Genomic DNA, 27,962 nt, shown 5'->3' on the forward strand with positions numbered 1-27,962 from the left:
ATATATGGTGAGACCGGATCTCAAAGAAATTCCCTTAAGTCCAAATGTTCTGTTTCCAGGCTATCCACTTTGACTGGGTTCCAAAGATTATAAAACAACAACACCTAGTCCTCCACAGAAAAATATAAAAATGGTGTTTAACAGTCTACCTTGAACTGAAGTCCTTTTGTAAATCACCTGTTAACTTTAAGTGGACCATTTGAGCAGGGTATAAAATAAAGCCAAAGTTATCCCCATTAGGAATAGTGAGAATTGGCAGGTTTACACAAAGGATCTTTACACACAAAAGAACAAATCAATCCATTTTGCTGAGCCATTGAGATGGAACATTTTTTTTTTGTTTTTGTTTTCCCCTTCCCATCCCTTCGTATCCTCCCCCTGTCTCCCCACCAAAGTTGGAAAGTTTGTTTTTTGACATAATGACTTGTACATCTCATTGTTGCAGTGGGTCCTCCGAGATGGAGCATTTTATACACATTGACCTAAGGTGGGCCTGAGTTTGATCACGATAGACCTTTAGGCATGTTTTGAGCAGTTATAATGTTCCAAGTTATGGCAGTGGAAGGAAATGAACATGAGGGGGTGGGAAGTAGCGCTTATTTCTTCCACTAGGCATTTTTAATTTAATTTAACATTTTTTTAATTTAATTTTTTTAAAGCCTCTGCAAAGATTTCAGGAGGTTTCATGTCCTTCTGAAAAATCAGGGGGTTCATCAGCCTTGGTCTGCCATTCCCATAGGAGCTTCAGGGGATGGAGCTGAGCAGGAGGACTTCCTGACTTTGAACCTACTTTCCACTACATCCAGCCTCCTTGTATTTGTCTTACCTGTTGGGCCTCTGTGGACATTTCTTTTTTAGGATGCTTATACTGCAGGTACAAATCAAAAGTGGCCCTCATCTTCAGGAATTCACCAGTTAGTAAGGGGGATACCCAAGTAAATATATTTTACTAACTCAGTATTAGGGCAGGTAAGCAGAGTAGTTCAGAAAGGGGACAGTGTCCCCTGAACAGAATTCCTTGGTTGAATCTCTTGGGAGTTGTCCAAGAAAAGGAAGAGGATTATGGGGAAACCCTTGGGAAGTGCTAGGCAAAAGAAGCTGCCAATACAAGGAAACAAATGAGTAGTTATCATGTATCCAGCACTTAGAGTTATGGAGTAATGACAAATGACACTCTGGAAAGGAGCATTTCAGAGGGCCTGTCTATGCAAATAATTTGGATCTTACACAAAAGCAGTGGGAGTTGCTGAAGGACTTTAAGTGGGAGAGTGACATGGTCTCCTTTCTGTACTCTCAGACCTCCTCAGTAAGTATTAAAACCTGAGCCAGCTTGAACAGGCATGCCTCTTGCATTGGAGAATTGAGTAGATAGAGTGAAAATCAAAAGTGACTTAATAACTGACCTTGAGTAAGCTCAGTACTTGGAGTAGTAGATAATGCTAGCTTGGATAATAAGTTCTCATAGTAGCAGGAGCAGCACATAACAGCTTACATAAATATGTGTCAGATCCAACTAAGGTTCAGGATGTTACCACAAATGTCAACCTTGCTCAACTTGATTCTCTTATTGCATCATTATTTCAAGGTATCAATGATGGCTTTGTGGGATACCTGAATAACTCTTTTCTTCCTGTGCTGGGGATCAGACTCAGAGACTTGTAGTTGCTAGGCAAGCACTCTATGCTAGCTAAATCCCCAAACCCAAACTTTTTTTTATGATAAAAAGAATAAAGGATTTAGCTGGGCTCCAGTGGCTCACACCTATAATCCTAGCTACTCAGGAGGCTGAGATCTGAGGTTCACAGTTCAAAGCCAGCTGGGGGAGCAAAGTCCATGAGACTCTTATCTCCAGTTAACTACCTGAAAACCAGAAGTGGCACTGTGACTCAAGTGGTAGAGCATTGGCCTTAAGCTGAGAACCTAGGCCCCACGACAAAAAAAAAAAAAAAAAGAATAAAGGATTTTGAAAAGAGGGATGTCAACATAGGAGTCAATTAGCAGATGAGGCCAGAAAGAGGATGCCTAGCACAAGCAACTAGTGAGAACTCCTGGGGGTAAAGCTGGTAACCAGGGAACATTTTAAAGAATTTGAGGAAAGTGAAAAACATAGTCATAATTTTTAAATGTGCTCCACTGTGTGATTCCATCCATCTCTATGAGGCTCTGTATGGGTCCCTCACTGGACTGAGCATGTGCTGACATCATGCTCTTAAACCTCCAGAAGTATGAACTAAATAAACTTCTTTCTTTATAATGTACCTAGTCTCAGGCATTTTTTTTTTATAACAGTAACAAAGACAAAGGCAATTTAGGCAGGTATTCTACTACTGAGCCACATCACTAGCTTTTAAAAGTACAATTTTGATATAGTAACTTTTCTAGAGTACAGTTCTATGTACTTTGCAAAACTATAATTGAACAATCATTACCATAGTAGGTAGATTGTTTTCAGTACAGAAGATACTGCTAACCAGTTTTCCAAAGTAGGTGTACCTTTTTATATTCTCACCAGCACTGCATGTGTTCTATTCAGTCCTTATAGGACACAGACTAAACAGTAGAATGTCCTTTATTTCTTATTCCTTTATCATTCAATGCTTTCCTCTGAGTAGTGTCTTGCCTTTGAGAAACTTGCCTTCTTCCCAGCCATGTGTACCCTTACTTTTCTACATGTCAGGACAGTGGTGGGGACAGTCAGACCTAGAGAAGCCAGATGTTTCCCCACATTGTCATTTGTCTCTTGGTTCACCTTTTACCACTGTGAAAAATGCATTCTTTAAGTCTCCCTTCTGCTCTCCAAATCAGGAGATTTGGCAACACATAGACTCACCTACCCATCCCCAGGGGCCTGTGGTGGGAGAAGGTAAGGAGAGCTCCCAAAGTGCTGTTTAGAACAGGCTGAAGATCTAGTAGGAAGGTCTCTCCTTTCTTACTTTATAAAATGTGAATATTTCTCCAAGTAGACCTGACTGTAAGGAGTAAACTGAATCCCAATTAATTAGGGTATCAGGGGGAAACAAAGTTTTACCATGCATGCAAGTTTGGGACACTCTGGTGCTACTCAACATTCTGTCTCTGACTATTTTACATGTGTTTGTATACATATGCACACATGGCTTTCCCAGAGAAATCAAGGAAAAGGGAAAGTCTTTTATAACATAGCAAACATGTACTTCTTTAAAAAAAAAAACCCAAAAGATTGTGCAAGTGATATATTTTTTTCTTCCCTCGAGAGCTCAAAGTAGACCCAGAAAGGCATCTCTTTGAGGCCCCCAGAAGGGCTGAAGGCAGGGCTGCAAGCAACGTGTCGGCTGCTAGGCTCCTATTCCATTTCTGGAGGAGCTGATGCAATTGCCAGCTGCGGGGCTGGGCCAGGGCTCCATTCTTACTGTACAGCGTGGCTGCTTGCAGTGCTTGGCAATCACTGCAATCTTGCGGGCGCTACAGCTCAGTTCCTAGGGCTCAGCTTGCAAACACCAGGAGTTAAATACCCTGTTTTGCAAGGGCTCTGGGATGCCAGTGCAGAGCGCTTACACCTCTCAGGCCAGCCAGGCTGACTTGATTCTACAGTCTTGTTCCTACAGGACTCCATCTCTGGACTAGGGAATTTCACTATTGAAATGACAAAGGAAAAGACAGGGAGACAGGCTCTGTCTCCCAGATTTGGGACGGTTTCCACCTTATCACCTCAGTCAGACATACCCTCTGACAGTCCCTTCCCCGTAGAAGACAAAGGCTTGACAGTTCCTATACAGGACTCTTCTGGACATTTCTCTCGAAAAATGCTGTCCTCCCTTTTTAGCAAGATCTAAGCATCGTTGATCGCCCTCAGTCCTGCTGCTCCAAGGTCTGGGCGTGAGCCAGAAGGCTCTCCAGAGCTGGACTCACCCGGCCAGTGGAGAAGCGTCGGAACGCCTGGCTTCCCCGCAGCAGCATGCTGGAAACAATCGCTCCGCTCCACCCTGCGGGAGACAAGAGATACCAGACAAGAGACAGGCTCAGGTTCGGGATGCAAGGGACCGGCTCAGCTTGGCTTCGGCCTGCGGTCTGCAGCCTCTGTGTGGTGCCCAAGCACTGGCCGTCCCCACCCCACCCCACCCCACAGTCCAGCTCGGCGTCCCGCTCAGGCCCCGCCCCTCGTGCATAAGGCCACGCCCCCTAGGCTGGCCCGGCTCCCTCCTCCAATCCTGTGCCTCCTGGCCCCAGCCTAGCCTTGGCACTAAGCTGGTGCCAGCCCCAAAAGCCCTGCCAGGCAGTTGCCAGGACCCTCTCTGGATTCCGGTCCTGGCCCAAGCACTTAGTGGGACTTCAAAAAAAAAAAATCAGTTTTTCACACACTCTTAAGGTACACAGGAATCTTGTCTTATTCATGGGCCACATCTAAAACACAATCCTGACAAGGCACCAGGCCCGCATGTGGATGGAGCTAGGAGCTCCATATGGATCCTGATGTCTATCTCGTAAAACGAGGATAGGATGAGTGAGGTAATGTCCCCTGGGCCTGGCACGGAGCTGATCCCTAGATTACCCATACATGCCCTTTTCACCTCCCTGAAAGAAACCTCAAATATGATTTAAGCTGAGCTCTCATTTCAGAAAGAACTTTTTTTGTTTGTTTGTTTGCGGGTCATGGGACTTGAACTCTGGGCCTGGGTGCTGTCCCTCAGCTCTTCAGCTCAAGGCTAGTGCTCTACCACTTGAGCACAGCACCACTTCCGGTTTCCTGAGTTTTATTGGAGGTAAGAGTCTACGGAATTTCCTGCCAGGGCTGGCTTTGAACCGTAACCCTCAGATCTCAGCCACTTGAGTAGCTAGGATTACAGATGTGAGCCACCAACTCTGGCTACAGAAAGAACTTCTTAGCTTGGAATTCTTGGTCATCTGCAGCTTGGCATTTACTCAGTATTTCTTGCTATGCTTTTCCACATGTGATTCTTTTTAAAAAATTATTATTAGCTCACATTAATTGTACAGGTTAATGGGTTTCATGTCATTTCCACTCATACATATATGGATCATGCTTTGCTCAAACCCACTTTCCTTTCCTAATACTTTCTTGCCCTTTCTTTCCTCCATCCGTTTTCTGTATTAGTCCCTCTTCTACTTTCAGAATCCTTTTGTTGTTGTTGTTGTTTAGATTTCACATATGAGAGGAAATATTTAATACTTATCTGGCTTATTTTGGTCAACATGATGATCTCCAGTTCAATTCCTTTTCCAGCAAATGACATGATTTTATTCTCATTGATGGCTGAACAATGCTCCATTGTGCATTATTCATCTTTATCATTCATCTCACAATGGGCATTGAGTAGTAGTATACTTGCCAGCATTCAAAAGACCTTATGCTTGATCCCCAGCACCTCAAAGAAAATAAATATATTAATAATAATACAGTCTTCAAAATAGGCTGGTTTAATAACTTAAGAGGCCCAGATTTTTTTTTTCAGTACTACTGGGGTTTGAACTCATGCATGCTACGCAGTTCTACCATTTGACTAATCTTTTTTTTTTTTTTTGTCAGCTGTGGGGCTTGAACTCTGGGCCTGGGCACTGTCCCTCAGCTCTTCAGCTCAAGGTGAGCGCTCTAACACTTGAGCCACAGTGCCACTTCTGGTTTTCTGGTGGTTTATTAAAGGAGATAAGCATCTCACAGCCTTTCCTGCCTAGGCTGGCTTTGAACCACAATACTCAAAATTTCAGCCTCCTGAGTAGCTAGAATTACAAGCATGAGTCACCAGTGTCCGGCTTGAGTAATTTTTTTTAGCCCATTTGGCATTCACTATTTTCTGAATAGGGTATCAGGTTGGCCTCGAACCACAATTCTCCCAATCTTACCTCCCAAGGACTTAAGGTCCAAGGCATGAGTCATTCTGCCTGACTTGGTGACAGCACTTTATTATTATTTTTTATTATTTTAAGTTGTTGTACAAAGAAGTTGCCATTCTACAAAACAGTATATGAATACAAAGTGTCTGACAACATTGTCACTATCTCATCTCTCCTAACCCATCTCTTCTCTCACTTTTTTTCTTTAATTGAAATTAGGTGATGACATAAATTTCACATATTTCACAGTATTGTGGAATAGTAATACTTAGAGTCACAAACACATTTTAACTTTCACAGGCAAATTATCATTATCATGGTCTATACAGTTTGTGAATTCCATGAACTTTGACATTACAGGTTAATTTTTCTACATCAAGTGATGTTTACATTTCTTTCCTTTTGCATAGTGTGGGCTGTTCTCACTTATTCTGTTCCTCCTCCTGGCTTCCCTCTGCTGCATGCATATTTCTACCATATATATGGTCTAGAACACGGAGTCATTTAGCAATGATATGACAAAATGGGTGGCTGTTCTTTGTTTCTTGAGTCCTGTTTGCCATATCTTCTTGTATTTTGGCTTTAGCATCCACATATCAGGGAGACCATGTACCGTTTGTCTTTTTGTTCTTGCCTTACTTCACTCAAAATAATCTGCTCTAGTTCCATCCATTTCCTTGCAAATGCCATTATTTGATGACTTTAAAATAACAACTGAAAAAACACATTTCTTAATAAACTAAGACATTTGAAGATGTCTTTATATTTAGTGTAGTTGGTAACTTTATAGCTTTTAGTATTTTGGATATTTCCAGTGCAGACTATGTACCAGGGACCATGTAATGTCAGAATAAACTTTAGTCCATGATGTCAAAGAGGCCTGTGAGGCTGAACAATAGGCTTCTAATATACTCATGCTTTTATCTTTAGATTCTGAGACTATGTTACAAGTTTAGAGGGATTTTGTACATATGATTAAGAATTTTGAGTTAGGGAGGTTAACTGGATTATCCAAGTGGGCTCAAAGTATCATTAAGATCCTTAAAGTTTAAAGGCAGGAGATTTACTCAACAGTAGTAAATGTTGTCACAGAAGATATTTGAGCAATGCATAGAATCTAAGAGGCCAAGGCAATGGTTTTGTCCCTGAGCATGTTCAGGAGGAAGTAACCCAACTGACAGAGTTGAAAGATAATAAAATAAGCTTTCTAAGACTCTAATTTTGTGACCATTTTTTGGGGGGTCCAGGACTGGGACTCAAACTTGGTATCTGGTGCTTTTGCTCATTGGCTGGCACTCTACCACCAGAGCCACACCTCCACCCCTGTGACTTTTTCTGTTTTGGGGTGCTTGGGTTTTTTTTTTTGGTCAGTTGTGGGGCTTGAACTCAGGGCACTGTCTCTTGAGCTTTTTGCTCAAGCACTTTGAGCCACAGCACCACTTTCTATGACAATTTTTTAAACAACCATAATAGGAAACATATATATTCTATTTGGGAAGAAATTGTATCAGCAGATATTTATATCAGTAGATAATTTTATCCATATAATAATTATAATGTTATCAATAGTAATTTCAAAATGGTAAAATGGAAACACAAGGCTACAATACTTAGTCTGACCTGTGATTCAAAGAATCAGATAAAAGTAATCTGTAAGATTCTACAGTCATTGACTACCCAGTATAGGGATCATAAGACCCCTTATATCAAAGGACAGATTAGAAGACTGTCGTGTAACTTCTATGATGTGTAAAATCCATATCAATGACAATAAGAATCCACTAAAGAATTTAAAGTGAGACTCGACTTGATCTGATAGATTTTGAGAATGTGTGTACCTAGAGTGACTTGATCAGATTGAATTTGAGAATGTGGATACGTAAGAGAATGTGGACAATGGAGAGAGAATGAGAGAATGCCTATCTAAGGGAAAGATTATTTTGAGATGAATGATTTTTGACAGGTATACACAGTACTCTGACAAATTATTAAGTTGTCAACTTTTTATTGTAGGAAGTTTTTTTTTTTCTCAAGGCTAGCACTCTACCACTTGAGCCACAGTGCTACTTCCAGCTTTTTCTGGTTATATGGTACTGTGAAATTGAACCTAGGGTTTCATGCATGCTAGGCAAGCACTCTACCATTAAGCCATATTCCCAGCACTATAGGAAGAATTTTAATGGCTATTTTAACACAAGCTCAAGACCATGCTGTATACCATATAAAACATGTTTTGGCCCTGACTATATTGACATTAAGGTGTGGCCATAAGTGCCTGTACTTTAAAGGCAGGGATCAGCCGGACACCAGTGGCTTATGCCTGTAATCCTAGCTACTTAGGAGGCTGAGATCTGAGGATCATGGCTCAAAGCCAGCCTGAGCAGGAAAGTCTGTGAGACACTTATTGCCAATAAAACCACTAGAAAACCTGAAGTGACACTGTGGCTCAAGCTGTAGAGCGCTTGCCTTGAGCTGAAGAGTAAAGGGCAGTGTCCAAGCCCAGAGTTCAAGCCCCATGGCTCACACACACACAAAATAATAAATAAATAAAGGCAGGGATCCTAGATGTTAGCAGACAAATACTTCTTTTAGGCATCTGTGAAAGAAATACAATATTGTTCTTGTAAAAGATTGCCCCTTGTATTTCATACATGCTTCAAAAGTATTCTATCAGTTGGGGTAGTAGAAAAGACATTTTTCCCCCTGATTTACTAATATGTGCTTGGGCTACCTTATTTTTATTTAAAATTTTGTTTTTATAAAGGGGATACACAGAGGGGTTCCATTTACCTAAGTCTGGTATGAATAAATTTCTTTTTGGACAATGTCACCACTTCCCTCCCTCTCTCCCAGTTTTTTCTTCCCATTGCCACCCACAAGTTGTATAGTTCATTTTCAACATAGTGTCTAGTGAGTACTATTGTTGTATTTGTTCACCCTTTGTCCTTCAATTTCTGAAAAAATTAAAAAATCATTTAAAAATATAGGATATTCCTAATAATACTTTCATATAGTACTTTTCGGTTAGTATATTCTCTAACAAAATTTGAAATAATAGGCAGTGGGGTTTAGTCTTAAGATTTTTTGTTGTTGTTCAGTTGTGGGGCTTGAACACTGGGATGGGCACTGTCCCTGCATTCTTCAGCTAAAGGCACGCACTCTCTCACTTGAGCCACAGTGCCACTTCTGGTTTTCTAGTGGTTTATTGGAGATAAGAGTCTCATGGACTTTCCTGCCCCAGCTGACTATGAACCATGATCCTCGGATCTCATCCTCCTGAATAGCTAGGATTACAGGCATGAACCACGGGAGCTGGGCTAGTCTTAAGATCTGTAAGATAGATACTCCATTAGAATAAAAAGGCCATATTAACTCATATTAACAAATAGTATTACAGTATGCTACTGGTATTATTATACTAATATGTAAAAACTAATTTAGTTATAATAATCCTATGAGGTATTGATTATTCTTTTTCTTTCCTTTACTCACCCCCTCTCTTTTTCTCTGTCTCTATTTTTCTGACACAGGCTCTCACTATGTAGCTCAGGATGGCCTTCAACCTTCAACCTCAGCCTCCCCATTTCCAAGATTCAAGTGGGCACTATGTCACTACACCCTGCTGTTTGATTTCTTTATCTGTCTAGTAATTTCATCGTGTATACATACTCCATTTGATAGGCATTTAGATCGTTTCACAATCCATGCTGTAACTAACATTCCTGTGTGAAATGTTTGTATAACTCTACAATCTGGGGGTAAAAATGATCCCCCCCACACTTGGAAAAGCCAGGTGGCACGTTTTCTGGCCCTGCCTTCTTAAAAAGTAAAAGTAGGGGGCTGGGAAGGTGTGTCAGTGGTAGAGTGCTTGGCTTGCATGCCTGAGGCCCTGGGTTCGAGTCCTCAGCTGAGGGACAGCTCCCAGGCCCAGAGTTCAGGTCCCTCAACCAACAGAAAAAAAAAAAAGTAAAAGTGGAGAGACTATTAGTGAAGTTCCCACTTAGAGAGTGGGTAAAAGTCACTCCTATCTTCAGAAGCCTTTTCTTCAAAAACCTAAGAGTGCAAAAGAGCAGCAGGAACTTGGATGGCGGCAGGAGGAAAAAAACGCTTGTCCTAGGCCTGGCAGTAGCTCCCTGTTCCCACCACTTCTGCCCAGTTAGGGAGGATTTAAAAGCAGCTCCCCTCGGCATTAAACACAGCCTGGACCCTGCAGGGGAAACTGAAGGTGCTCACCTGTCTTGAGAAGGGCAGCGACCCGAAGCCCGGGCCGAGCTAGAACCCAGGATGCCTGCAGGAGTGGCTGCCATGGCGACGGCGTTCGGCCGAGGGGCTGAGGACTCGCTTTCCCAGCAGCCCCCGCGGCCTCAGTCCTCCACCCTCCCCCGCCCACGAGCTGGCCGAACCCCGCGCGCCGGGGGGTTGGGGTAAAAGGAGGGGGGGGCGTGACCGGGACCGGAAGTCACGTGTCGTGACAGCCGCTGGGGTGAGGCTGGCGGCGTCGCTCCCCCTCCCGGCTGCTTGGGGCTGTGTCTGTCTGTGAGAGGTGCCGGGGTGATGGCGGTGGAGACTCTGTCCCCAGACTGGGAGTTTGACCGCGTGGATGACGGCTCGCAGAGTAAGGGAGCGTCGGGGCGAGGCCGCGGGTGTGGACGGCGCGGGCTGGCGGGGCCGCTGCGGGAGGGCTGGGCGTCGCGGGCTCCGCGCGGCGTCGGGGTCCGGACACTTATTACCCCGTGGGGTGTGAGAGGGACGCGGGCTCCTGCGTGACTTCGGGGGTCGGGGTTCCGGCGTGGCCGGGGCGGACGGGCCAAGTCTGGCTCCGCGGGCGCGGCGGTGACCCTTCCGGCGGCCTGAGGTGGGGGGGGGGCCGCGATGACCGCTCTCTGCGGGCCCAGGGGCGGGCCGGGCCGGGCCGGGCGGGGCCGGGCGCGGCGCGGTGGGACGGGGCGCGGCCGAGGCCCCGCGGTCCGGTGAACCCAGCCGGCTCCTGGCTCAGCCACAGGGAGGGTTTCTCCATGCTCAGTGCTCCTCGCCCGAAGAGCCAGAGCTCCGGGGTTCCTGTTTCGGCTTCCTGTTTTGCTGCTTTTTCCTCTCAAACCAACTTTGGGAAGTTTGCGTTTACATTCTTTAGAAGATGGCGAGAAAACAGCCCTTCCCACGGGGTGGGAGAAACGCACGCATACCATTTTATCCCCTTCCAGCGGCTTTTATTTTGCATTAAGTGGTATATATATATATTTTCAGGGATGTCCTGTAGCTGTCACTGCAGTTACTAACATTAAGGGGGAAAAAAATAGGTGTGCAGCCGAGCGCCAGTGGCTCACGCCTGTAACCCTAGCTATTCAGGAGGCGGAGATCTGAGGATCGTGGTTCGAAGCCAGGAGGGCAAGAAAGTTCGTGAGACGCTTATATCCAGTAAACTACTCTGAAAAAAAAAAAGCCGGAAGTGCCCCTGTGGTTCAAGTGGTTAGGCCTAGCCTTGAGCAAAAGTTTAGGGACAACGTCCAAGCGCCAGTTCAAGTCCCGTGACTGGCGTGCACACACACACACTATGCAAATGTTGCTTCATAAAATTCAGTCTTGTGATTCTTTTTTAAACTGAGAAATCCACCTGCCTCCTCCTCCTGGCCCCCTCTAACCCTCCTTCCCCCCCCCCAAAAAAAAGCCCCAAACCTAACAAATGCTGTTTCTTTCAGTCAAATGACCAACTATTTCAGTGAAACTTTGGCAACTAATTCAGGTTGACAGTCTGTTTCTGATCTTTGGTGATATTCTGTATAAGTGATATGATAATAAGTTTACCTCTTGTGAGTACTTTATGCATTGTTGACTCACTCACTTTGAATGTCATTAAAACTTTCGACTGGAATTTTGTTTGATTTTACAAATTAAGACCTCTGTCTACAAACTTAGATGTGACTAGGTGTAACTGGGATTTTTTTTTTTTTTTTTTTTTGCCTCGCAGAGAAGGGTGACCTAAGTACATCCAGGATGGTGTGCAGTTCTTCAGTAGCTCTTATGTAGCATAAAAAATAAGCTTGGCTGTAAGGACAAAAATCATTAAGTATTTGTGTGTGTGTGTGTGTGTGTGTGTGTATGTGTGTGTGTGTATTCTTTTTGTTTGTTTTAAAGTGAACTGTGCTGTGCTTTCCTTTTTTGGGGGCAAGGGGACTGATCCTGGGGCTTGAACTTAGACCTGGGTATTGTCCTTGATCATTTCTGCTAAAGGCTAACCCTCTACCACTTGAGCCACAGCTGCGTATTTGGCGGTTCATTGCAGATAAGAGTGTCATGGACTTTTCTTCGGGGTTGGCTTGAACTGTAGTCCTCAGATCTCAGCCTATTAATAGGGAGGCTGGAGCCAACACTGTCTCCAGGTTTGTTTGTTTCTGGATAAAGGTCTCATTCATAAAACAGAATAATTTATGGGTTTGAAGAGACTTCAGCTTGAAGTAGAATGACCTGATTCACTCAACATACATTTTCTACATTGTAGGTGCTATTAGAAATAGAAATAGGAACCGTGCGCCAGTGGCTCATGCCTGTGATGCTAGCTACTCCGGAGGCTGAGATCTGAGGATTGTGGTTCAAAGCCAGCCTGGGCAGGAAAGTACCTGAGATTCTTATCTCCAATAAACCACCAGAAAACCGGAAGTGGTTCTGTGGCTTAAGTGGTAGACCACTCTCCACAGGGACAGTGCCCAGGCCCAGAGTTCAAGCCCCATGACTGACCAAAGAAAAAGAAATAGGATAAAAAATGCAGCCTACTGGAAGAGACAAACATGTTAGGCAGATCTTTGGAGTTTTGAAGGATCACCTTGTGGTTCTTTCTTAAGCCAAATCTTTGTACTCTTAACTTTTACCAACTTTACAGTTGACTATCTTATCAGTAAGAGGTATTATTGAAGATTTTCCATTGCCTTCTTCTATCTTGTGAAATTCCCAGACTAAACAAATGTTTCAATAGCAGTGATTTTCTAGCATTGTCTTTTAAGAACTCATTTGCTGTTCAAACAAAACTTTGGTCATTTCCCATGTAGCTGGCCAGTGGAAATTAGCTTGGTGTTCTGGATTCTTGAGATTTTAGTTAGCTGAAGACAAAAATGTCCTCATCTATTTGCTATGCCTAGTTTATATTAATGTTTAAATTTTAAAATTTTTATTGTAAAGGTGATGTACAGAGGGGTTGCAGTTACATAAGTCAGGTAAAGAGCACATTTCTTTTTGGATTCTTAATATCTCTCCCTCCATTAATTTTTGTGCTACGAATTATATATAGACTATAATTACTTAGATTAATGGTGTAATGAAACAGGAACACCCCCCCCTTTTTTTTTTGGCGGTCATGGTCCTAAACTTGGTGTGAGTGCTGTTGCTTAGCTTTTCTGCTCTAGGCTAGCAGTCTATTGCTGATCCACAGCTCCATTTCTGGTTTTCTAGTGGTTAATTGGAGGTAAGAATCTCATGGGCTTTCCTGCTTAGGCTGGCTCCCGCCATGATCTTCAGATCTTAGCCTCATGAGGAGCTAGGATTACAGGTGTGAGCTACTGGTGCCTGGTTGAGAGAAATCTTAATTAACTGAAATGACTCATCAGATCCAGGTGAAAGAATAGGGAGGTAGGTCTTTTTACTTGAATACAGTTTGAGACAGAACATACTCTGAGAGTTGCTTTGCAGTGTTAATTGGAAGAGAGAAAAATTCTTTATTTTTGAAGATAAAGATAATTATACATGTCAATAAACAAACCTTAGTTGGGAGTTGAATTTGCTGTTGGAGGATAACTAATAAACTTTTAAGTATTGAGATATTTACAGTTTTGAAAAGTGAGTTTATTTCAGCAACTGTGCTTAAAGTCATCTATTAATGTGTGAATTCTGTAAATATCACCACAATATTTTGTACTGAGTCTGTGATTTTTTTATTGGCTTTTTCAACTCAGGTGTATCAGTTAATAATTAGAACTTCTCAATATTTTAGACATCACGGGAATAATGTTATTCTACAGTAAGTCTAAGCCTCATTTAAAAATTGGTGGCTAATTACAATGGCTCATATCTGTAATTCTAGCTATTTGGGACATGGAGGTCCGGAGGATCAGAGTTCAAGGCAAGCTGGGGCAAAATTTGGTGGGACTCCCACCTCAGTAGGAATGCTGTGCATGGTGACACATACCTGTCACCTCAGCTATGGGAAAAGCATAAATAGGAGAGTTGCAGTCCAAGCTTGGGGCAAAAATGTGAGATCCTGTTCCAAAAATTAATTAAAAAAAAAAGGGTTAGAGGCATAGTTCAAGTGGTAGAGTATGAGCCTGTCCAGCAAGCTGAGTTCAAACCCTAGTACTGCAACAAATAAGTGAAAACATAAAAAGAAAATTCACTGGGAATGAAATTAACATTAAGATGGCTCTTGGGGTTGGAGGTATGGTTCAGATGATAAAGTGTCAGTCAGTAAATGAAAACATCAGATCAAGAGTTCAAGTCCTGGTCACAGACCATTAAGTAAGTAAATAAATAAATGGCTTCTGTTTGTGTAGGGTGTGGGGTCAGGTCAATCTATGGATGAATTGATCAAGAAAATGTAGTATATATAAACAATGTGATTTTACTCATCCATTAGGAAGAAGGATATCATATCATTTGCAAAGGAATTGATAGACCTGGAAAAAATTATATTACTTGAAGTCAGGCCCAGAGAGACAAAGGACACATTTTCTTTCATATGTGGAAACTAGATCTAATTTATAAATATACAAATAAGCACATATAGAGTTGTATGCAAACTTGTTAACTGAAGGTATGCTATGTTCTAGGCAAAACTTAAATGGTGTAATTTTTTTAGAAAAACAAACAGTCCAACAAAATGAATGTCAGGCAACTGATACTTGAAGTGTTTATGGGGCAGGTCAAGGGAAGAGGGATAGATAGATGAAGAGGGGGGGGGAAATACAATAATAATATTCAAAGTATATCCTATGAAACTAGGAAAATGGAAGGGAGGGGTTGGATTGGGGGAGAATAATGAAAAGGGTTACATCAGTCAAAGTGTGTTGTACTATTGTACTAGTGGCTCATGCCTTTAATCCTAGCTACTCAGGAGGCTGCAGTCTGAGTGTGGATCATGGTTCTAAGCCAGCCCAGGCAGGAAAATCCATGAGACTCTTATCTCCAGTTAACTACCGAAACACCAGAACTGGAGCTGTGGCATGGTAGAATTACTAGCCTTGTGCAAAAAAGCTCAGGGACAGCATCCAAATTTTGAGTTCAGGTCCCAGGATTGACATGCACCACACCCATACACATACACAAAAAAAAATTGTACTTATGAACAGATTTGTTGAATGGTCACCCCTTTATACGACTACTTAAAGGTAAAAAAAAATTTAGTTTAAAAATACTGCTTTTGCAAAATACAGATTTTTGTACCTAATTCAGCTTTGTTTCAGTGTTGTATTTGACTAAAGCATAGTACAGGATGCTGAGTTGTCTGGTTACCTAAAATATTAATTCATACTGGTTAAGCCCTAGATTATGGGTTAAGTGAGGCTATAGTTTTTTAAATTGTTTTACATATTTGAAGACAATTGAAAACTAAATTACTGTTTAACTTTGGAACTTTATTTTCAAGATCTTCAGACTTTCCAAAGCAATAATTAACAGTGCTTAGCTGTGACTTCTGAGGTTATTTAAAGTAAATGTTCTGTAATTCATCACTTATAATGTACTGTTTTAAAATTTACTTTTAGAAATTCATGCTGAAGTCCAACTTAAGAATTACGGGAAGTTTCTTGAGGAATATACATCCCAACTGAGAAGAATTGAGGATGCTCTGGATGATTCAATTGGTGATGTTTGGGATTTCAATCTTGATCCTATAGCATTAAAGGTTTGATTTCCTTTTATTTATACATGTACATATATACATATGTATTTATATTTTAGAACAGCCTACATCTTGAAAATGCCATTTAAAAAATAGAAATGCATTTTAACTTGAAATCTAAGCGTGAAATAACTTACATAAAATTACTAGTTCTTTTTCTCTAAGCATTACTAAAGGTGTTTTTAAAAAGTGTATTTTGAAATAATGATATAAACTCAAAGCTTTGATAGGCAAAAGCCTATTTGAGCCGGCTTTTCTTTTTTATCATCAAGAAAATGAAGAGGACTGTCAGGATATTCAAGGTTTATTTTAATTGAGGTTGTTTTACATACAGTCAAATATACAGATTTTTAATTTACCTATATCCAGACTTGTAGGTATGTTGCCAAAGGAAAGTTCTATAATGCTATTTAATTAAAAAAAATCACAGATGATAATCAAAAGCTAAGAAAGAGGTAGAGGCTAAAGCTTGCCTTAGAAGATAAATACACTCACTGTATTTTTGTTTTTGAATCATGAATATAAGAACAGTTGTCCTTTTCCCTATTCTGCTCTTTGTCATATATTTTGACCTTTTTAGCCATAATACTAAATTTATGCCTACATAGTGAATCCAAAATGAGCATCTTTTCTCATAATTATAGGATTGGATGTTAGTATTCTCTTCTTCCCTTTTGTTTTCTTGCACTGCATTCATAACCAGCTAGAGCACAGCTTGAGTCATTGCAACATAGAATGTCATATTGGAGCCCTTTTATTTTAACTTTTTCATTTCCTTATTTTGTTGGCTATTGAGGTTGTGTTCAGAAAACTTGTGGTTTGTGTCCAACTTTATGTTAACTATAATTCAGCTAATTTCGTGTATGTAAAATTTCAGTGATTTCCCCCCCCCTTCCCCAAATTAAAAAGAATATTTTTTCCTTTGTTTCTATAGCTTTTGCCTTATGAACAGTCTTCTCTTTTGGAGCTCATCAAGACTGAAAACAAGGTACAAAATCCTACACCTAAAAACGTATTTTAAAAACTATATGCTTTCCATTTTCTATTATAATTTACCTTATTTTATCTTCTCATGAAATAAGGTCTTAAACAAAGTCATCACTGTTTATGCTGCACTTTGCTGTGAAATCAAGAAGTTAAAATATGAGGTAATTATTTGTAGTCTTCAAATCTTTAAAAACAAGGCAGATGTATACTTATATATATGTAGTATGTAATAAATATTGAATGTCAGTGTGAATTCATTAAAGCATTAACGTTAATGATACTAATAATAAAGAATGGTAATATTACCATTCATTGAGTACTTGCTATGTGCTAAAACTGTTAGTCTGTAGAACAGCTCCAAGAATTGGTGAGGAAGAGATGAAGAAACTGAAGCTTACAAGGGTGTTACTTACTCAATATCTTACTAGTAATATCTGTTTGAATACTCGGTGAATATCTCTAAGGGTTGGTATTAGCTGCCATTAATTACCTAGCTAGCTAGATATAATTCATTTTTTGTTTACAAAAGCTTTGAACTTCTAATATGGATTTAGTTTTGTTTACCCAAGAGCCATTAAATCCTGGTTGAAGTCATTAAACTTGATTTTTTTTTTCCTCTTCATTTATCTGATAGACACTGTGGTTGCATAGTATGAACAATTGAGAGTATATGGAACAGTGAGGATGGTCAGATAAGACAGAATACAAATAAAAGCTAAAGGAATCAAGATATAGCTTGGAGTATTAGTAATATTTTTGTTACCCTATAGATAAATTTTGAATTTATTTTTAAGTGGTTTTTGGAATTTAAATAAATTTGCATGTAAATGTAGTTCTCTGTTACTAAATGTAGAATGTATAGGAATTTGAAAACAAAAACTATTCTAATTTGTTTTAAAACAGGCAGAAACTAAGTTTTACAATGGTCTCTTGTTTTATGGAGAAGGAGGTAAGTATTAAAATTTCAAAATTAGAATGTGGTGATACTTTATATAAAATTGAAATGAACAGAGCTGGGAATGTGGCTTAGTGGTAGAGTGCTTGCCTAGCATGCATGAAGCCCTGGGTTCAATTTCTCAGTACCACATAAACAGAAAAAGCCACAGGCGGCGCTGGGCTCAAGTGGTAAAGTGCTCAGGGACAGTGCCAAGGCCCTGAGTTCAAGCCCCAGGACTAGCAAAAAAAAAAAAAAAAAAAAAATTGAACAAAATTAACAGCTAATTCTAGGATTAACAGTATTATATAATGTATTAATGTGAGAAAATACATATGCAGTATTTTGGTGATTGTTTTGGAGTAATAGGTGAAAAAATTGAATAATGAATCAGCAGTAAATTCCCTTCAAACTGTTTTAATATACTTGCATACAAAGTACTGTAACTTAAGAATTTTCCTTGGCTTGGGTGCTGGGAAGGTGGCTCAGTGGTAGATCTCTTGCCTTGCATGCCAGAGGCCCTGGGTTTGATTCCTCAGCACCACATAAGCAGAAAGAAAAAAGCCCGAAGTGGTGCTGTGGCTCAAGTGGTAGAGCGCTAGCCTTGAGCTGAAGAGCTGAGGGACAGCGCCCAGGCCCAGAGTTCCGGCCCCACAACCGGACCCCCCAAAAAAAAAAAAAAAAGAATTTTCCTTGGCTTAATTAAGTACTGAAGCAGATGGTTAGCTTTAATTGTGTGACTAGTGAGTCTCATTTATCTCTTTCGTGTAAAAATTCTGTGTTTCAATACTGTGCATATTAGAATATGACCCAGTGAATAAAATAACATTTTCTTTTTTGGTGATTGAGTTCAAATTAAAAAATGGAAACAGTTCTTCATTTTGTGTTTTAAAGCTACAGATTCTAGCATGGTGGAAGGTGATTGTCAAATTCAAATGGGAAGATTTATTTCATTTTTACAGGTAACTGATTTTCATATTCTCTTGAATTTTGTCTTTTAAAAGTTTGCATAAACCACATATACTTCAATAAGTTCTGAAACCTAAACCAGGTACAGTGGCTCACACTGTTAACCCAAGCTACTCAGAAGGCTGAGATTGGAAAGATTTTGTTTGAAGGTAGCATAGGCAAAAAGTTCATGAGACCACTTCTCATCCAACACCTGGATTTGGTGGTGTGAGCCTATGATCCCAGCAAGACTTTCCATCTCTAAAGAAGAAACTCGGCATGATAGTGAGTTCCTATCATCCCAGCTACAGTGGGAAACCTAAAATAGGAGGATCACAGTCTAGGCACAGGGCTGGGCAAAATAACCAGTGCAAACAGGGATGCAGGTATGGCTCAGTGGCAAAGCACTATCTAGCAAGTGAGCTTAAACCCTCTTATTCCTAAAAACATTCTGATCCTTTCACTTATTAAGGATGTATACTTTGATAAGAGACGCAATCAGAATTGGATTATAGTTTAGGAAGTCACAACTCCTAAAAGATTTTTAAGCAATTTTAGGGGACCATGGTATTAAAATAAATTTCTTTATGTTTGATTTCTGAACAATTTGTTACCATGCCTTTAAAAACTTTAAGCTTTATACTAGCTGAGAAAAGTAATTGAATCAGAAAATGTAAATGGAGAGGATTAAGTTGCTGTACAAACAATAGTGGCATTGCTAAAAGTTAGTAGTACTGGATGTATCTGACAGGATGTTTCAATTTTCATCACTGAAGGTACGGTAATTTTGGGCCTTTTGGCTTAATTTTATTAAAACTGTGAAATAACTTGTTCTCTTCTTCCATTGTACAACAATGCATGTGCAAAGTGAATAAGTAAAATTGGAGATAAGAAAAAAATGTCCATTCCATACTTCCTCTCTGATTGTTGGATACAAGATTTACTATATTTGACCAAATCAAGTATCTTAACATGTTGTTCTAAATTTTTTTCTATCTTGAGCATTTTTTTTTGAGATCTACTTGGCCTTATTGAGAGCATTTTGTTAATAATATGGCATGTGTTTTTCAGGGTTATCTCTAGAAAACAAACCACACATACTATTCCAGAAGATTTGGTCATAAGATACATAGCATACATTTGATACATAAGATACATATGTATATATGTATATGTACATATATATATATGTAGTCTAGAAGTCTTTTGTAACATGAGGACAGTAGATAATAAATTGTCCTGATAAATGTGATTCTTATTGAATGAGTAGATTTTAACTGGTCTTGGCAGTAAGAACAACAAAAATGAGTAGCTGAAGAAACTACAAAAAACAGGAGAAAAATGAGTAACTGTGAGAGGGTCCTATAGAATAGTACTGAATTGTATTAAATTGTCTTATGGAATAGTAGTGAACCTCGGAAGACATGACTGTTTCTGGCTGCTGCTAATGTCTCTTGAGAGGGGCTTATTTGGTTTTGAAGTGTTAAAAGAAGCTTGACACTTGGTGCAAATACCATTATTCCAGTGAACTATTGCTTAGATTTGCCTATCTTGATGAAAACAGCAAAATATGGAAATAATATTCCTTTCCTAAATTTCAGTCACCTATTGGCAGTCCAAATTCTGTTGGACAAGAAGGTGTCTTAAAAGTCTTAAGTTGTATCCAGGTACCAGTGGCTTATGCTTGCAACCATAACTACTCACAAGGCTGAAATCAGAGTGATCATGGTTCAAAGCTAGCCTAGGCAGAAGAATCCCTGAGAGATGCTCATCTCCAGTTAATTACTCAAAAACTGAAAGCGGAACTGTGGTGAGCTACTTTGAGAGTCATAGAGCCCTATCTTTGAGCAAAAGACCTCAGGGACAGCACCCACACACACACAAAAAAAATCAAGTCTAAGTTGGAAGCTGGGTATCAGTGGCTCCTGCCTGTAATTGAAGCTACTTAAGATGCTGAGATCTGAGAATCACTGGTTAAAGCCAGCACTTGCAAGAAAGTGCATGAGACTTTTATTTCCCGTTAACTACTAAAAAAAGCTGGAAGTAGAATCTCACTTTTCTTACCTTATTCAGTTTTGTATTTCTCATTTTAAGGATATTTTATTTAGAACAGACAAGTTGCTAATGATTCCTGACAAATCATCTTTTTTTTTTTTTTTTTTTTTAATCATAATATGACCACCATGGTCCTGTTTCTCTAAGCTCCCAGAGTCTCGCAAGTGCGACCTTTTCCTTTTGGTCCTCTGCTTTCTCTTGATTATCTATTTCACTGTTTTAGTCTTTAAGCCTTGTGTAATTGATTCTGTATATTGAATTCCTTTTTTTTTTAAAATAAATGTTATATATATTTAAGGTATGCAACATGGTGTTATGGAGTACATGTGGTCAAAAGGTTACTACAGTGAAGCAATAAGCATATGCATCATCTTAAAATTTTTCATGTGTTTTGTGAAATATATACATTTATATAACTATGTTAACAATTCTATACAACATATAATTATATATAAAATATATATACACTATACACACATATATATATAGAGAGAGAGAGAGAGAGAGAGTATACCTAGTCTAAAACCTGAAATGCTCCAAAATATGGAACATTTTAGCACTGACATGCATTACAAATAGAAAGTTCTACACATTAAATTAATAAAAATCATGTGTAAAATTACTCATAGACTTCGTATATAGGTATATATGGAACACAAATGAATTTTACATTTAAACTTCATGTCATCCATATATCTCATTTTATATGTGTGTGTATTACATATATGAAAATATTCCTAAATCCAAAAACTATTTGGAATCTGAAATACTTGTGGTCCCAAGCATTTTGTATAAGGAATACTCAATCTGTGTATTATTAGCTGTGGTAACTTTAATAAAGTCTATTTTTCAGACAGTGATATTGCTGCCCTAGCTCTGTTTTAGTTGCCATTAAAAAGAATTCTTTTTCCATTTTTACAGCTTCTTATTATCACTGTTTTAGTAGCATTTCTTTAAAATTGTATGTATCATCATATACCACATAAAGATATTTGGTCAACAATGTACCTTATTTATCACGATGTTCCTCAAAGATTATATTGTCTAGTGATGTTGTAGCCTTATGATTGTGTTAGTACAGTCTGTGATAGCTGTATAATGACTAAAATGATTCACAGTGATTCTTAGAATGTATTTCTGTTGGTAAGCAATGAGTCACTATCAGGATTTTGCTTTTTTGTATCGTCTGATAATCTCTTTTAACTGTTTAATTTTGTTCACTTTTTTTTTTTTAAATTGTATTTTATTTTATTTGAGAACATACTGTACAGAGGGGCTACAATTACATGGGCAGGATAATGCATACATTTCTTACCAAGCATTGCAGCCTCCTCCTTTGTTTACCCTTCACTTCCCTTCCCCGCCTCCCCCCTCCCCCCACCCAATTTTACCCCCCTCCCCCCACCCAATTATACCCCCCTCCCCCCCACACACCGACATTGTAAAGCTGGTTTTGACATGACATTTTGTACTTCTCATTGTTGCAACAGGTCCACCTGAATCCTTAAACGACTTGTTTGTCCCCATCTCCTCCACATGTTATACTGACATCAAATATAGTGAAAGCGGGGGTTACACTGTGGGGGAGGGACATACAAAGCAACAAAGAAATAATCTTATAAATGCGTTAGAAACACATGCATGAAAGAAACGAAAACATTAAAATACATATTTAAGGGTTCATTTTCCTAACATCACATTATCTGACCTTTTCATACTTGGCCTTTTATTTTGTGTTTTTTATTTGTCATGTACTTCTATTCCTGCTTTTCTGCTTTCATTTAACTTAAGTAAAATTAAAGTACTTAACTAGGTGTGGTGTCACATGCCTGTAATCCCAGCATTTGGAAAGCTGACGCAGGATGACTAGGAATTGAAGGCCAGCCAAGACTATATAGTAAGACCTTGTCTTGCTCACAACTGTAATCTTATCTGTTCAGGAGATTGAGATCTGAGGATTGCAGTTCAAAGCCAGTCCAGGCAGGAAAGTCTGAGACTTTTAACTCAAGTTAATCACAAAAAAGGCAGAAATGGAGCTGTGGCTGAAGCAGTAGTAGAGCACTAGTCATGAATAAAAAAGCTCAGGGACAGAGCCCAGGCTCTGAGTTCAAGCCTCAGCACTGGCACAAAAAAAAAAACCTCAAAAAAAGAACCTATTTTTTAATTAAAAATTTAAAAATTGTTGTTGATCTATTGATAGCTGCATGTAAGTTCAATTTTTAATTGTCCAGCATACATTTTGTCAATCTAGTATATTTAGAAACCATTCTTGGTGCAAGGGACATAAAAGCCTGTCCCTGTAGTTTTAATCAGATGTTAAATATTGTAAGTACAAACTTATTTCTGTAGATTTAAAAGTGGAGAGCTTGTAAAAACGTTTTCAGAAGGTCTGGCACATAGTAGATGTGAATTATTTAATGCCTGAAATTTTTAGATAGTTGATATTTCACTTCTTACGTGCCAGGCTTGCTTAAAGATGTGATTAAATGTTAGAGATCACTATTTTTCATCCTCATCCTTTCTGAACTTGTGTTCTTAGAGCTCCTTCATTCATTCAAGTATTTACTTACTGTCTTATTTAATAGGACAGAAATTTATTGACAAGCAATTATATTTAGTCAACATAATAGGTTGTGTATATTCCAAGAAGAAATGAGTTTTTGTCATTCAGAAGGTATATCAGTAATTAAAATATTAAAAATTAGTGGTAACAGAGATAGGAATGACTTCTGCCATGCAGAAAGGTGAAGTAAACATGGATTGTTGAAGAATGCTCAGGTTGTCTGTGTGCTGGGTAACTGGAGATTTTACTGGAAAACGTTTTGTGTTTGTTAAATATGTTACCATAAGGCTCAGTAAAAAACTGACATTTAAAAACTAATTTTGTAATATACTCAACTTGTCGTTTCAGGAACTCTCTTGTTTCGTTACGAGGTGCTATGAAGTGGTGATGAATGTAGTACATCAATTGGCTGCCCTCTATATCAGTAACAAGTAATGAATCTTAGAAATATTTTTTGCTAGAGTAAAAGAAAGATAATGGGTGAATAATTTTGTAATATATTGCAAATATATATGAAAACTACATAGAGAATCTTAGTGAAACTTGTTGATCATTAGGGAAATGGGAAACTTGTTGATCAGTCGGGGAATGGGAAAGAGAAATAGTCTCTGTAGGGGGATGGGTATTAATGGGAGTGGTTTGGCTAACAAGGATGAATACTGTTGAAGACATTGTTTGCAACTATGACGATAGAACAATGAAACCTACTGAAATTGTAAGAAATATTTTTGCTTTATAGTAAATATGTAGGACTTTTTCCCCAAAAATCGAATCCTCTGAAATAGGTTTGTTCATTTTTTGTCGGTCAAGGGCTTGAACTCTGGGCCTGAGCGCTGTCCCTCAGCTTTTCAGCTCAAGGCTTGTGCTCTACCACTTGAGCCACAGCACCACTTCCAGTTTTCTGGTGGTTTTATTGGAGATAGGAGTTCCACAGCCTTTTCTGCCTGGGCTGGCTTTGAACTTCTATCCTCAGATCTCAGTTTCCAAAGTAGGATTACAGGTGTGAGCCACCAGTACCTGGCTGAAATAGTTTTTTAAATTCACTTATTTATTTAGCATGTTTTGAACACTCATGATGTTTAAAGTACATCTTGATGCATATATTATATGGATTCATACGGCAGTTTTTATTTTTATTTTTTATTAAGTTTTTTTGTGAAAATATGGTACAAAGGGGTTACAATTACATGAGCAAGGTAATGATTACATTTCTTATCAAGTGTTGTTGCTTCCTCCTTTTTTTTTGTTTTTCCCTTACCATCCCTGCCCTCCCATCTCCACAACTACACTTCCACCCCCCCAAAGTTGTAAAGTTCTAAGTTCGGTTTTCAACATAGCATCTTGGACATTTCATTGTTGCAATGGGTTCACCTGTATCCCTATTTAAAGAATTTGTTTTTTCCCTTCCCCTCCCCAAATTATACTAATATCAAATACAGTGAAAACGGGTTATACCGTGGGGGAGGGACATACAAAGCAACAAAAAAATCACCTTATAAATCTGTTAGAAACAATAGCAAGAAAGAAAAACCACTTACGTCCTTATCTTGGGGTTATTTTGCCTAACATCAACTTATCTGACCTTTTCTGCTTGTCTCAGACATTTACTAGTTACTGCAAAAGGCAGGTTTTTTTTTTTTTTTTTTTTTTTTTGGTTTTTTTTTTTGGGTCCGGTTGTGGGGCCTGAACTCTGGGCTTGGGTGTGTCCCTCAGCTCTTCAGCTCATGGCTAGCACTCTACCACTTGAGCCACAGCACCACTTTGGGCTTTTTTCTTTTTGCTTATGTGGTGCTGAGGAATCAAACCCAGGGCCTCATGCTTGCAAGGCAAGCACTCTACCACTGAGCCACCTTCCCAGCCCCGCAAAAGGCAGTTTTTATCATGCTGCATGACCCTTTTGTCTGTCTGAATGAAACTTGACAGAAAAAAAACTCTTAAAAAAAACTTTAATTACATAGGAAAATAGTATTAGTTCATATTCTGTATTATCTCTCTTATTGCTTTCCTATCTATGGTAATGATTCCATTACACAATAAAGTCATTTTAGACTTTAATTAAAGTAAAGAATCTTAGAATCTGGACGAGTGGGCAAGATGGCAGATTAAACACATCTATCGTTTTGACTGTGAATTAGAAGAATATAATAACATAGGTGCTAGCTTCTAAAGAGAGAAAAGAGAGGAACAGTATTGTGAATTGTAAAAGGGGTAGTAGAAAGGCAAAAAGCAGAGAGAAACCAAGGCAACAGGAAAAAAAATAGCAGGTAATTCCAAGCCTGGTCCTGGCTTCCTTGGAGAGGGAGTGGAATTGAAGTGACCTCCATTACAAGGTAAAACAGACAGTTCTGGCTGTCAGTGCTATCTGCAAGATAAGTTTACATATCCCATAGACCTTAGACCCAGTGTGGGTCTGCTGGGTATTGCCTGGGACTGTAGAGCTGCCTGGATTCTAGCGTCTGCCTGGATCTTGCCAACTGCAAATTTGGTCCCTTATACTCCACAGATAAGTACTTGTTATAAGGGCTTGAGAGCACAGAAACCTGCCCCTGGAAATTGCATTCTGGAGAACAGATTAACAAGACTAAGGTCTTATATCCAGATCACTCAGAAAACTTCTACAGCTCCTCCACAAGGAGAAGTAACTTCTAGATGGCAGTCTGTAAACATTGAAACTAGTAGATAAGTAGGGCCATCATTGGTCCTCTTCAAACTAGTCTAGGGCAGAACTCATGTTCTCTTTTGTCTTTACTTTTGTTGCAGTCAGGGTCTGTTACAGCAGACTTGGAAGCTTGCCACCCCTGGGCACACAAAACTGTTTGGTGTATAGAGCAAGTGGGGAAAAAAGCCAATAGAGCATGGCCAATAAAGCCCATAAACAATAAAGTTCTGACAACCAATAGTTACTTCTACTACTACTTCAATAGTTACTTCTGCTGCTACAACCAATAGTTACTACCACTACTACTTCTACAGTAGTTCTTCTACAGAGAAAGGAAGCCTCTAAAGTGATAGCAACACTATCATCTGATTCAGTTGAATCAGACTTCAGCAAGTTTACTTGAACAGTACTCAGGATCAGGCCTGGTGCTTTGAGCACCTGGTAAAGGCTTAGTTATTGAGCCATTCCTTCTAATCCAGTGACGAGAAGTAACACTTCAATCAGACACTGCACTTTTCTACCTGAACATTAAGACTGCTGGAATAATATAGGTGATTAGAACTTATAATGATGCATAAATCCCAACATAAAAACACAATAGCAAATAAAACCTGTATGTCTCCTCCAAGAGTCAACCATGCCACAGTAAAAAGTCAAATGGTAATAACTGAGTATAATCAAAGAAAGTTCAAGTAAATGAATAAAATAGAGAAGACAGGGTAAGAAGGGGGAATTAATAAAGATTTGGAAATCATGAGAAATAAATCAGTTTGAAATGTTGGAAATGAAGAATTCAGTAACACACTAAAAATTAAAAACACGCTTGAAAGTGAAGCTAACAGAACAGAGCAAGTCAAAAATATTGTATCAGTGAATTAGTATCAGGGAATTATAGTATCAGGGAATTAGATCAGTCAGAGACATGGGAAACACTAAGAAATGTGAATTGCATATATAGGATATCAGAAACATCATGAAAAGACCAAATCTATGAATTATGGGCATCAGAAAGAGTTGCAAGTTCAAGACCTAACATGTTCAATAAAATAATAGAAAAGTCGCCACTCTCAAGAGAGATGAAATTATCCAGATGTGACACTTTCAGAATACTAAATAGACAAGATCAGAAAAGAAACACGTACACATAACTACAAAATAAGCAGGACAAAAAAGGGATATTAAAAGTTACAAAAGAGAAGAGACTAGTCACCTGTAAAGGCAAACCCATCACAATAAATAGTGGATTTCTCAACCTAAACTCTAAAAATGCAGTTCTGTTTAAAGGATACTTATAGTAGCTTTATTTAAGTTCATGATAACGAAAAGAGATAACAAGTTCACAGGAACTATTTGCCAAGATTCTAAAGCAGCTTAGGCACTTTTTGGTCATTTAGTCCTATCATTATTCTTATTATACTACATTGTATGTTCATTCTATAAATGTGTATACTATATTTGCTGTTTTTCATTCAGATTTGTTTCCCCTTAGTTAATTATTTATTTTATGCTCTGGCTCTTTATTAAAGTTTTCTTTGTAGCAAGAGAGAATGAAAGCATAGCCCCTCCATTCCCATAATACTATATATATGTGTGTATATATATATACACACACACATATATAAACTATAATACTTAGATATATAATTACTATATTAGATATCTTATTGTTAGGTATATTGAGTAGGAAAGAAGTAAGGTTGAATTTTTTGTCTTTTCACTTTGATTTAATCTTAAAAGTATTCATCAATTTTCAGTAAATGTGAAAACTTAGAAATCAATCTGACTGACCAGGATTAGTTCTTAAATGCCCATTTGGGTAACAAAAAAAGAGTCTAGTTGGTAATTGAGAAATTGTAGTAGCCCAGAAAGGTAAATTTCAATTTTAGTGTTTTTGTACCTCCATTCCAAGGTACATCCTTTAGGTTGTGTCTTTAGACTAAGGCTACTGATTGGGTCACATTATTATGTTTTTACATACGAGTGGGGTATGGGCAAGGGTAACCCAGACTCCAAATACAAGTGATTTCTTTGGGGAATGCAATATTGTGATAGTTCTTTAAGATCTCTTAAGGTTTAGTGATTGAAACTTTAATAAAGATAATTAATG

At 39.0% G+C, this 27,962-nt stretch overlaps 2 protein-coding genes across 3 annotated transcripts in view; one reads left to right on the top strand and one right to left on the bottom strand.

The window, feature by feature from the left end:
• Positions 1-4,008, bottom strand: part of LOC138806243 (mitochondrial 10-formyltetrahydrofolate dehydrogenase) — a 46,873-nt gene extending 42,865 nt beyond the window's left edge. Inside the window, exon 1 of one of the 2 annotated variants that reach the window (XM_069991782.1) lies at positions 3,889-4,004. In XM_069991782.1, the coding sequence (XP_069847883.1) occupies positions 3,889-3,936 (48 nt within the window). In that variant the 5' untranslated portion in view covers positions 3,937-4,004. Of the gene's footprint in view, positions 1-3,888 lie in introns of both variants that reach the window. The other variant, XM_069991787.1, reaches the window with a different exon arrangement.
• Positions 4,009-10,281: 6,273 nt separating this feature from the next.
• Positions 10,282-27,962, top strand: part of LOC138806283 (WASH complex subunit 4) — a 60,960-nt gene continuing 43,279 nt past the window's right edge. Inside the window, exons 1-7 of the mRNA XM_069991809.1 lie at positions 10,282-10,444; positions 15,573-15,712; positions 16,644-16,697; positions 16,792-16,857; positions 17,600-17,645; positions 18,525-18,592; positions 23,545-23,627. Of these exons, the coding sequence (XP_069847910.1) occupies positions 10,384-10,444; positions 15,573-15,712; positions 16,644-16,697; positions 16,792-16,857; positions 17,600-17,645; positions 18,525-18,592; positions 23,545-23,627 (518 nt within the window). The 5' untranslated portion in view covers positions 10,282-10,383. The remainder of the gene's footprint in view (positions 10,445-15,572; positions 15,713-16,643; positions 16,698-16,791; positions 16,858-17,599; positions 17,646-18,524; positions 18,593-23,544; positions 23,628-27,962) is intronic.

Source organism: Dipodomys merriami, unplaced genomic scaffold (assembly GCF_024711535.1).
Source record: "Dipodomys merriami isolate MVZ:Mamm:240054 unplaced genomic scaffold, mDipMer1.0.p SCAF_10, whole genome shotgun sequence".
Lineage (NCBI taxonomy): Eukaryota > Metazoa > Chordata > Mammalia > Rodentia > Heteromyidae > Dipodomys > Dipodomys merriami.